The 12,495-nt window shown below is 36.7% G+C and overlaps 2 protein-coding genes across 2 annotated transcripts in view; both read right to left on the bottom strand.

Annotated features, from left to right (window-relative positions):
• Positions 1–12,495, bottom strand: part of PIGX (phosphatidylinositol glycan anchor biosynthesis class X) — a 39,331-nt gene that overhangs the window by 21,690 nt on the left and 5,146 nt on the right. Inside the window, exon 4 of the mRNA XM_077767726.1 lies at positions 8,966–9,029. Coding sequence (XP_077623852.1) covers positions 8,966–9,029 — 64 coding nt within the window. The remainder of the gene's footprint in view (positions 1–8,965; positions 9,030–12,495) is intronic.
• The window catches only part of PAK2 (p21 (RAC1) activated kinase 2), a 127,681-nt gene that overhangs the window by 114,946 nt on the left and 240 nt on the right, over positions 1–12,495 (bottom strand). The gene's annotated exons all lie outside the window — the stretch shown is intronic.

Below are 12,495 nucleotides of genomic sequence, written 5' to 3'. Positions count from 1 at the left end.
CTGAACAGCTAGTAGAACTTGTACATTTATAATAATTCTGAATTAGTAAAGAAAACAGTTCACTAGTATTGAGTTTTATTTTGAGGTGCTCACGTTGAAATAAAATAGTTACTATAAAAAAGGGGAAAATCAATAAAAGATTTCCAGAAAATTCCCCCAAACCTTAAAATCAAACAACATTATGTCTAAATAACTGATCTAAGAAATCAGAAAGGAAATTAGAAAATATACTGACCTAAATGAAAATGAAAACAAACATATCAAAACTTATAGGATACAGCTAAAGCTCTGCATAGAAGGAAACACAGCCTTAAATGCAAACATCCTTTTATTAGGGAAAAACTCTAGAATCAATGACCTAAGCCACCACATTAAAAAGCTAAGAAGGAACTAAACTCAAAGAAGGAAAGAAATAATAAAGAGCAGAAATCAATGAAATAGAAAGTAGACAAATAGAGAAACATCAATTAAATATTTTCTTTCCAAAGATCAGTAACATTGACAAATCTCCAGATTGATAATCAAAGAGAAAAAGCACATATTACCTATATCAGGAATAAAAGAGGAAACATTACTATACAATCTCTATATACAAAGAGGACCATAAGGGAATACTTGAATAATTTTACTTCAATAAATTAAACAAATAAAATAGCTAAATTCTTGGAAAGAAAAAATTACAAAAACTGACAAAAGAAAAAATAGAGTATCTAAATATCTCTGTATCGTGATAAAAAGTTTAAAGCCTTCCCACATGGAAAACCTCAGCCCTAGATGGCTTTATTGTTGAGTTCTATTAAATATTTTAAAAAGAAATAAAACCAATGCTACACAATCATAAAATAAAGTAGAAGGAAATATTTCCCAATTTATTTTACAAGGCCAGCACTGGCCTGACACCAAAACCCAAATAAAGCATCACAACAAAAGGTAAGTACAGACCAGTATTCCTCCTAAACAGAGAAGTAAAAATTCCTTTTTTAACTTTTTAATTATTCTTTTATTTATTTTATTATTTATTTTTCTTTAATTTAATTTTTTACCTTTTTAAAAATATTTACTTTTGAGAGAGAGAGAGACCATGCAAGTCAGAAAGGGGCAGAGAGAGAGAAAAACAGAATCTGAAGCAGGCTCCAGGCTCTGAGCTGTTAGCACAGCACCCAATGTGGGACTCGAACTCATGAGCTGTGAGATCATGACCTGAGCCGCAGCTGGATGCCCAACTGACTGAGCCACCCAAGTGCTCCAAGAAGTAAAAATCCTCAGCAAGATACAAGCCTATCAAATTCAGTAATATTTCAAAAAGATAGTAATACATCATGACCAAATGGTAAGTTTATTATTGGAACTATCAATGTATATACTGTACCATTTTGACAGAATAAATTAGAAAAATCATATGACTGGGGCGCCTGGGTGGCTTAGTCGGTTAAGCGTCCGACTTTCGCTTAGGTCATGATCTCACAGTTCGTGGGTTCGAGCCCCGTGTCAGGCTCTGTGCTGACTGCCAGCTCAGAGCCTGGAGTCTGTTTCAGTCTGTGACTCCCTCTCTCTCTCTCTGACCCTCCCCTGCTCACGCTGTCTCTCTCTCCTAGAAACAAATAAAAACATTTAAAAAATTTAAAAAAAAAAGAAAAATCATATGACTAACTTATAATAGATGCAGAAAAAGCTTAACATTAATCATGAAAAAAAAACTTGCAAGAAACGAGGAGCATAAAAGATCCTTAACTGATAAAAGCCATCTACAAAAATACCTAATATAAATACCATACTTAATTGTGAAAGTCTGGATACCTTCCATTTAAGATGAGAAACAAGGATGGATGGGAAGGGAAGGATGTTTTATTCAACATGGTATTAGGAAAAAAATAAATTAATTAAAAAGTAAAAGAATTAAAACAACAACAACACTGCTATTAGAGTTTCTAGCCAGTTCAGAAAGGTAAGGATATAAAAATCATACAGGGGCACCTGGGTGGCTCAGTTGGTTAAACGTCTGACTCTTGATTTCGGCTCAGGTCACCATCTCATGGTTCCTGAGTTTGAGGCCTGCAACAGGCTCTGTGTTGACAGCGCGGAGCCTACTTGGGATTCTCCCTCTTCCTCTGTCTCTGCTCCTCCTCCACTCGTGCTCACACACATTCTTGCTCTCTCAAAAATAAATGTTTTTTTTAAAAAACAGACTGTTTTTCTTTTGCAAACCCATGATCACCTATATAGAATATCCTAAGGAATCCATGAAAAATCTACAGGCATTGATAAGTGATTTCAGTAAGAAATTAGGGTACAATGTAAACATACAAAAATCAACTGTATTTTATTACCAGCAAAAACCAACCAGAAATAAAAACTTTAAAACAGTATTTTTTACATTAAAAAAAACATGAAATACTTAGGGATAAATTTAACAAAATATGTGCAAGACTTATCCTCTGAAAGTTATAGTATTGTTAAGATAAACTGATAAAGCCTAAATAAATGAAAATGCCATATTCATGCACTGGAATATTCATTAATGGTAATGTATCACTTTTCTACATGATCTAGAGTTTCAACAGAATCCTAATCAAAAGCTTTCTTTCATGAAGCTTTTTTGAAGAAATCTACAAATTAATTCCAAAAGTTAACAACTTTGAAAAAAAAAGTTGAAGAACTCAGATGTTCTGATTTGAAGCCATAATATCAAGCTACAGTTATCAAGGTGGTGCATTACTGGCATACAGATGGATGTCTAGATCAGAGGTGGCAAACTTTTTGTAAAGTTTATTGTAAAGACCCTAACAATAAATATTTAAGGCTCTGTGTGCCTTACAAGATTTCTGTTACATATTTTTCTTGCCTTAAAAAAAAATCCTTCAAAAATATAAAAATCATTTTTAGCTCAAAGGCGATACAAAATAAGCCACGTGCAGGATTTGGCCTTGGGCCAGTTTGCCAAATGTTTGTGCATAAGAGAGTACACAAATAGATCCTCACATGTAAGATAATTAATTTTCAACAAATGTGTCAAAGTAATTTGATAAGGAAAGGATAATCCTTTCACCAAATGATGCTGGGTCAACTGGATATCCATAAGCAAAAAAATTAACCTCAACGCTTACCTAATAGTATACACAAAAATTAATTCAAAATGGATCATACTCCATATGACACTTCTAAAAGAAAATTTCAATGATCTTGGAATAGGAATGAATTTCTTACTCAAGACACAAAAACCACAAACTATAAAAGAAAAAACATTGATAAACTAGACTCCCATCAAAATTAGAATTCTTACAATCCAGTAATAAGATGACAAACCAGCTATTCAGTTTAAAAATGGACAAGAAGGGGCACCTGGGTGGCTCAGTTAGCTCAGCGTCCAGCTTCAGTTCAGATCATGATCTCACAGTTCATGGGTTTGAGCCCCGCATCAGGCTCTGTGCTGACAGCGCAGAGCCTGCAGCCTGCTTTGGATTCTGTGTCTCCCTCTTTCTCTGCCTCTCCCCTACTCACTCACTCTCTCTTTCTCTCTCTCAAAATAAACATTTAAAAAATTTTTAATGAATAAAAATGGACAAGAAAATAATTAAAACAAAAATAAAAACAGGCAAGATTTAAGCAGATGCTTTACCAAGGAAGATACACCAGTGGCCAAAAAGCAATGAAACGATGCTCAACATCATTAGTCATCAGAGAAATACAAATTAAAGCCACAGTGAGTTACCCCTCTACACTTACCAGAATCTCTAACATTAAAAAGAGTGATCAAACCAAGTGCTGGTGACGATGTGTCAAAAACAGAACTCTTATACATTGTTCATAATAACGTACAATAGTGTAACACCTTTAGAAGACAGTTTGGCAGTTCTTAAAAAGTTCAACACAGGTCTACCATATACCCAGCAACCCAAGAAATGAAAGCATGTTCACACAAAGATTTACACACAGATATTCATTATAGCTTTATTTATCATAGCCTAAAACTAGAAATGACCCCAATACCATAAACATGTGAATGGATAAACAAATTTTCATACTCAGCAGCAAAAAGGACAAATTACTGTCACATAGAACATGGATAAATCTCACTCAAATCATGGATATGATGCTGAGTGAAAGAAGCCACAGACTATCAAAAGGATATACTGTATGGTTTCATTTATATAAAATTCTGGAATATGTATATAGTGACGGAAAATAGATCAGTGGTTGGCTGAGTGTGGGTACGGGTGAGGGAGAATAATTCCAAGCAGCAGTGTATGAATATTTTTGGAAATAACAGGAATACTTTATATTTTGATTGGGGTGGGGGTTACATGGATATATAAAATTGTTAAAATTCAATGAAACTGATTAAAAAATCACAATGAAATAGTACTATTATAATTTTTTTAATTTTTATTTATTTTTGAGACAGAGAAAGACAGAGTGTGAGGAAGGGAGGGGCAGAGAGAGAGGGAGATACAGAATCTGAAACAGGCTCTAGGCTCTGAGCTGTCACCACAGAACCCGATGCAGGGCTCCAACTCACAAACCGCAAGATCATGACCTGACCCCAAGTCATACACTTAACTGACTGAGCCACCCAGGTGCCCCAGTACTATTATAATTCTTATTTTACCAGTAAGAAGACAAAGCACCAGGGTTAAAATACTTGCATTACCATCTTTATAGGAAAATTGTCACCTCTAACTGAAATGCTTTCAGCCTTTATGTAAATGTATGATATTAGGTTTTGGTTCTCAGATAATCAATAAATTTTTAGGGACTCATTGCTCCAAGAACACCATAGCAACTTCAAGAACTGATTATCGGCGGATCTGGGTGGCTCAGCTGGTTGAGCCTCCAACTCTGGCTTAGGTCATGATCTTGTGGTTCATGAATCTGAGCCCTGCATTGGGCTCTGTGCTGACAGCTCAGAGCCTGGAGCCTGCTTTGGATTCTGTGTGTCCCTCTCCCCCTGTCCCTCTCCTGCTTGTGTTCTCTCTCTCTCAAAAATAAAAATTAAAAAAAAAAAGTATATAAAGAACTAATAATCAACAGCAGCTAAATATAGAGAGATTTTTGTTTCTTTGTTTATATTTTTTCAAAGAGCCTGAGGTACTTTTACATATAGCATTTTATTTTCCTAGCAATTTGTATTCACTGAAAGAATTTTGAATAATATTTGTGGTATTGTTATATTCTATTTTCATCAAAAAATATCATTTCCAGTAATATAAAATCTAAGGATAAAATATGCATATCAATTAAATCCCAAAGTTCTGTATTTATATGGGAAGAAACAAAAATACTTTGCCTCTTCAAAGAAAAGAAAAGAAAACCAAAGCACTAAGAACCTAATTTACCCAAGAGTCAAGATTCAAACTCCAGTAGTCATACTCTAATCCCTACATTCTTAGCACTATATCACTCTGCCTCTATAAAAGTAGAATATACTTATAATTTCTTTTCCTCCAGATGATGTATATGTGAACTATTATGAATATGTGTACTACTTTATAATTAGAAAAAAATAATATATATTTAAAAAGACAGATATTCTTCAGAACCTCCCTCCAAGATGACCTTCCATCCATTAATCAGAACATGTTGGATGAATCTATTTTTTTAATTCTCTTAATTTTTATGAAGTCACTCCTCTGTTTTATCTTCCGGTTCACATTCTTTATCTTGTTCACAAATACACCATGTAAAACTTTAACAAGGGATGCCTGGGTGGCTCAGTTGGTTGAGCGTCCGACTTCGGCTCAGGTCATGATCTCACGGTTCATGGGTTCGAGCGGAGGCTCTGTGCTGACAGCTAGTTCAGAGCCTGGAGTCCGTTTCAGATTCTGTGTCTCCCTCTCTCTCTAACCCTCCCCCACTCACGCTCTCTCTCTCTCTCTCAAGAAAAAAAAAAAACTTAAAAAGGAAACCCTTAAAACTTCAACAAAAGTCTTGAATAAAATCTATACCTACAGCATTTCTCTGATCTACCTATCAAGTGGCTCTCTATAAAGGACATAAACTTGTAATAAATTCATGCTAATTCCAAGAGACCACCACTTCCTCTTTTGTGTTCACAAACCACCCTTTTAATAACCTGAGCTAGAATTCTGCCCAGAATCTACATCAACTAACTCCCAGATTATCCAAGGATTACAAACAGAAGTTCAGCAATCATTTAAGTAAATTATTTTACTGCACTAAGATATAGTTCATCATACGAGACTAAACTCATTTATAATAGTAAGGTCCTTTTATATAATTCCCTTATGTACTCTGCACTTCAGTTTTCTACTACGAGTATTTGCTTGGCCCTTTCCAGAGTGGAAGTAAGCCTTCTTGACCAAGAGGACAGAAATAATTCTACTTTCCATAATTTGTTAATGTTTCCTCCTCCACCCTAACAGCAAGACTATACCTGCTCTAATAACTAAAAAGCCTTTTTAAAAAAATGATTACTGGTGGGGCGCCTGGGTGGCTCAGTCGGTTGAGCATCCGACTTCAGCTCAGGTCATGATCTCGTGGTTCATGGGTTTGAGCTCCGCATTGGGCTCTGTGCTGACAGCTTGCTCAGAGCCTGGCGCCTGCTTCAGATTCTGTGTCTCTTTCTCTCTCTGTCCCTCCCCTGTTCACGCTTTGTCTCCATCAATAATAAATGTAAAAAAAAAATTTTTTTTTTTAAAAAGCATCTGACTCTCAATTTCGGCTCAGGTCATGAGACTGAGTCCCTCATCAGATTCCTCGCTGAGCTTGAACCCTGCTTGGGATTCTCTCTCTCTGCCTCTCCCCCTCCCAATAAATAAACATTTTTAAAAAATGATTTCTGGCATTTTCTGAAACTCTCAAATAACTGAGATTTCTAGTTTCTGAAGCTATTCTTGTTGGTTCTTCATCCATTACTCTTCATCCTTAGTTTTATGTCCTGGTTTTTATGGTCAGTACTTCTATTTGGACAGCTACTTTTGTCGTCACAATAGCCTCTTCAAGTACTTCTTTATTCCTCATTGGAATCACTTATAATGGCACTGTCAAATCTGCATTATTTAGTATTTCCCATTCCACTTGAGAATACATCCCAGTTACTTTAAATTTTTTTTGATGTTTATTTTTGAAAGAGAGAAAGAGAGAGACAAAGGTGAACAGGGGAGGGGCAGAGAGAGAGGGAGACACAGAATCTGGAAGGCAGCTATGCTCACCACTATACCACCAACGCAGACCAGGAGACACAGAATCTGAAGCACGTTCTGGGCTCCAAGCTGTCAGCACAGAGCCTGATGTGGTGCTCGAACTTACAAATCACGAGATCATAACCTGAGCCCAAGTCAGACACTGAACCAACCGAGCTACACAGGCAACCCCTCCCCAATTACTTTAAAGAGAGAAGCTATATATTTGGCATAATTACCCTGACATTGCTTAAAATATATCTGAAATTTGGCCAAAAACTCCTTTTAGGAGGGTGTTCCCTCCCAAATCAGTTTTATTACTTTATAGTCACATCTCCTCTTTGACAGAAACTGTATTGCCTAGTTTGGTCACCTATCTCTTTCTCTTTCTTTCTAAATATTCATTTTTGAGAAACAGCACCAGCAGGGGAGGAGCAGACATAGAAGGGGACAGAGGATCTGAAGCAGGCTCTGTACTGATAGCAGCATGCCCAATGTGGGGCTTGAACTCACAAACTGTGAGATCATGACCTGAGCTAAAGCCAAGAGTCAGAACCTAACCAGCTGAGCCACCCAATCACCCCCTCCTATCTCATTATTAATAATCAAAGCTAACATTTCCTGGGGATGTACTATGTGACAAGCACTACATTAAGACGCTTTCCATATATTCTCAGATTTAATCCTCACAACCCTGAGAAGGAAATACTATCATTATCCAATTTTACTGGTAAAGTAGCAAAGATTTCAATAAGCCTGACTAAGGCCACACAGTTACTAAATAATAGAGCTACACTCTGAGCCCAAATTTGTCTGAGTAAAAACCAAAACAAGGGGTGCTTAGGTAGCTCAGTTGTTTGAACATCCAACTCTTGATTTTGGCTTGGGTCATGATCTCAGGGTTGTGGGATCGAGCCCTGTGTTGAGTCCTGTGTTGGGCTGGGCTCAACGTAGAGCCTGCTTAAGGTTCCCTCTCTCTCTCTGTGCCCTTCTCCCCTGCTCACTCTAAAATAAAAAAATAAAAAATAACAAAAAAATCCCAAAACAAAACCCAAGTTTTTTCTATTATGTCTCCTAGCCATTCACAGGCAGGGTAACTTTAAAGACAGAGTGGAAAATGAGAGGTTTCATTTTAAGGTGACTTATAAAATGCAGGGATTCTAAAAAGAAATGTATCAAAACTTGTAAATCAAGTCTTTGAGAATCATTTCAAATTAATTACCTTGAAAAGCTTTAAAGTTTGGGAAGTTTTCTTAAGAACAGCTTCTAGAATTATAACCATTCTTTAAATATCTTCAATTCTGACAAATACTCATTTTTGAGAATAATTTCTATTTTGGAAACAGCTTGGTCATTTAGAACCAAGTATTGTAAATCAGAAACAGTGACTTAGGTTGGCATAACATCTAGCATGGCTTTGGAGTATGACAGTCATAAATTTGAGTCAGAGCTCTACCATCCTAACTTCTACTAAATTAAATTCTCTGAGCCCTCATTCTCTCATCTGAAAAGGAAGAAAGGTATCATCTACCTCACAACCATTGTGAACATTAAACGAATACTGTATATATAGTTTCTGGCTATATATATTATATGTATAATATAAATAGATAAAACATACATGTATGGCAAATAATAAACATTTGTTTTCTTCTCCACTCTAGTGTTAATCATTACTTCAAACTGAACCACATATGACAAATCTGTCAATTTAATACAAGAAAGCAAGTGATTTTCAGTTTATCCATTTTCCAGTTATTGATTTTTTTGCTCTAAATTATATGAAACAGTATTTTAATGTACGCAGAAGTCAGTGGGGAACTTACCTATGGAAACCATCTTTCAAAACTTCTTGCCTCAAAATAATTTCAGAACAAATGGCCCTTATGCCTATAAGAACCAGAAGATTTTTTTAAATGAGTGCTCTATGAAAGAATATTTACTTTTTTTAAAAATATTTTTTATTTATTTTTAGGAGAGAGAGAGAGACAGCGTGAGCAGGAGAGGGTCAGAGAGAGAGGGAGATACAGATTCTGAAATAGGCTCCAGGCTCTGAGCTGGCAGTCAGCACAGAGCCCGACGCAGGGCTCGAACCCACGAACTACCTGAGCCGAAGTCGGATGCCCAGGAGCCCCAAAGAATATTTAAATAATAAAAAAGTAATTGTTTGAATAGGCTTCACTTGCCTGCAAAATCTAACCAACCTAATAAACAAAACAAAAGCTTTTAAAACTTAAGCAATTTGAGATACCTAAAAAGGCTACTTCTAATACAGCAAAGGGTTAAGAACATTGACTTTGTTCTTTTAAATCCCAGTCTGTCACTTAATAGCTATGTGACTTTGGACAAGACAGTTTATCTCTCTGCCAGTTGTCATGAAAATGTAATAAATGCAGAAGCACTTACACCAGGGCTTTCTACATAGTAAAAGCTCAATACAGGTGTTTGTTACTGATACTACTTTATTCAGATGATCCCGGGACACCAAAAGGAACAGAATGGCTAACGAGNAAGAATATTTACTTTTTTTAAAAATATTTTTTATTTATTTTTAGGAGAGAGAGAGAGACAGCGTGAGCAGGAGAGGGTCAGAGAGAGAGGGAGATACAGATTCTGAAATAGGCTCCAGGCTCTGAGCTGGCAGTCAGCACAGAGCCCGACGCAGGGCTCGAACCCACGAATGACCTGAGCCGAAGTCGGATGCCCAGGAGCCCCAAAGAATATTTAAATAATAAAAAAGTAATTGTTTGAATAGGCTTCACTTGCCTGCAAAATCTAACCAACCTAATAAACAAAACAAAAGCTTTTAAAACTTAAGCAATTTGAGATACCTAAAAAGGCTACTTCTAATACAGCAAAGGGTTAAGAACATTGACTTTGTTCTTTTAAATCCCAGTCTGTCACTTAATAGCTATGTGACTTTGGACAAGACAGTTTATCTCTCTGCCAGTTGTCATGAAAATGTAATAAATGCAGAAGCACTTACACCAGGGCTTTCTACATAGTAAAAGCTCAATACAGGTGTTTGTTACTGATACTACTTTATTCAGATGATCCCGGGACACCAAAAGGAACAGAATGGCTAACGAGCCAGGAGATCTCAGTTTTAATCCTAGCTCACTGAAACTGTGTGTCTGATACATATGCCAACTTCTATATACCATCCTCACCTGTAAAACTAAGAAGATGGTACTTTTATGCCCTGTGCAGATGTTGGAAATATTTAAAATAAAAACAAAAGCAGAGGCTTTTCAAAGGTTCCTTTATAAACTGAGAATAACCAGAAATCTCACTGTACTGACACCATACAGAATTCAGATATTAAAACTATCACTCTATGTTAATATCATAAAATTTAAAAATTCAGTTACTAACGATCATCAACTTTGCTGAGCACCTTGCTATAGAATTTTACTCCATTTTCAAAAGCTGGGAATATGTAAGAAGAACATTACAACAAACACAAAGAAAATCATAAACTATTAGATGTATTCCTGAAAAGACGCATGTAAAATTATATGAAAATAAAAACAGTGAAAAAATATGGTTTAATATTTATTATGTAATATCCATGGGCACCTGGCTGGCTCAGTTGGTTAAGCTTCCAACTTTGGCTCAGGTCATCATCTCACATGAGACCGAGCCCCACATCAGGCTATCAGCACAGATTCACTTTGGATCCTCTGCCTCCTCCTCTCTCTGCCCCTCCCCAGCTCGTGTTCACTCTTTCTCTCTCTCTCAAAATTTAAAAAAATATATATCCATATGATAGATCTACTTGGGGCTTTCATGTGTTTTAATTTCCACAACCTAGCAAAATATGCAGGCAAAATTACTGCCATTTGCACACAGGAAGAAACTGATACTAAGGGTGCCTGGCTGGCTCAGTCTGAAGAGAGTTCAACTCTTGATCTCGAGGTCATATGTTCCAGCCCCACAGTGGGTGTAGAGAATACTTAAATAAATAAAACTTAATAAAAAAATAAATAGTTCTGATTCTTGGCCATACTACTAAGTGACTGATTAGAAGCAAGATTTGCCTGACTTGTAAAGCCTAAGATATTTCCACTCTCCTAGCTATTTAAAGAAATCTGTATTTGCTCTGGAAACAAATTACTGTTTGTTTCAAACAAATAACTTTGGGTAGCTCTTGTACAAATCCAGATGTTTCTTTACTATGTTTAATTTTAATAGGGGTGGGGAGTAAGTGTTTATATCTACCTATAGATTAAATTAGAAAAAAAAGTTCACATGGAGGAGGGCATTTGTTGGGATGAGCACTGGTGTTATATGTAAACCACCTTGACAATAAACTATTTAAGGGAAAAAAAGGAAAAAAAGTTCATATCAATTGGCTTAAATTCTACTGTAAATTTAAGTAGTAGTAAATCACGTTCACCTGGGATGGAAGAAAGCCAGATTTACAGACAGTATAGCAAACAGTAATTATTTGTGATTTTTAAGGCAAAAATACCATTTTCAAAATGAATTTGTTGCGTGTGAATTCACCTTCAAGATTTTTCCTCTTAAATACTACTTTATTTGGTTAATGCGGCCTGAACTGGCTCTTGACATTGACCTCTTTTTAATCATAAAATACCAGTGGTTCAAAAATTAGAGACCACCAAGACCAGTTGTTTAAAAATTCATTTTAGCTTCAAAATACTTCAAATAAATTTGGAAACCTAGTATGTGAGAACACAAAAGCAGTGATTGACATTAGTCTAATATCCTCGTTTTACAGATGGAGAAACTTCCCTGGTTTGCTCTGACTTTCCTTCCTGTTAGGACCACTGAACTCCCTCACTATTCTGCAAGCTGGATCCACAGCACCTAGCACGGTACTGCGGCCCAACTCAGGGCCAAAGAAATGAATCAACTTGCTTGCCCAGCCCACAGTCGTAAGAAAAACCCCAGCCCAATCCGATCTAGTACAAAAAAAAATATTTGTAAAACAAAACTAGTTGTCCTCCCCTTCCCACGTCCCCACCCCCGGCTGGCTCTGTATTCTGGATTGGGATTCTCACACCCCACAGGGCACCGTGGCCTTGTTGGTTCCCTTGGTGGTCACATGCTTCATGCATCCCAAGACATCTGACGGCTGTACTTCTTTCATAATAACTAATAGTACGGATACTACTAGCACTGAACGACAAAGCCCAACTCTTCAGAGACCCAGAAGGGGCCTCTAAGCAATGGCGGGGTAGAGGGTGTGGGAAATGGGAGAGGCACGTGCCCTCTGTTTTTAACCTCCTCCAGGTCATCCAAAAGTTCTAGGCCCGCGGTCCGAGCTACGGAAAAGTACTGTACCTTTTTGCAAAGCCCTGAGGCCCTGGGAGTCTACACTGCCCCAGAC

Source organism: Crocuta crocuta, unplaced genomic scaffold (assembly GCF_008692635.1).
Source record: "Crocuta crocuta isolate KB4526 unplaced genomic scaffold, BGI_CrCroc_1.0 scaffold45, whole genome shotgun sequence".
NCBI lineage: Eukaryota > Metazoa > Chordata > Mammalia > Carnivora > Hyaenidae > Crocuta > Crocuta crocuta.
Note: the sequence above shows the minus strand (reverse complement) of the source record. Positions and strands in the feature narration are given on the sequence as shown.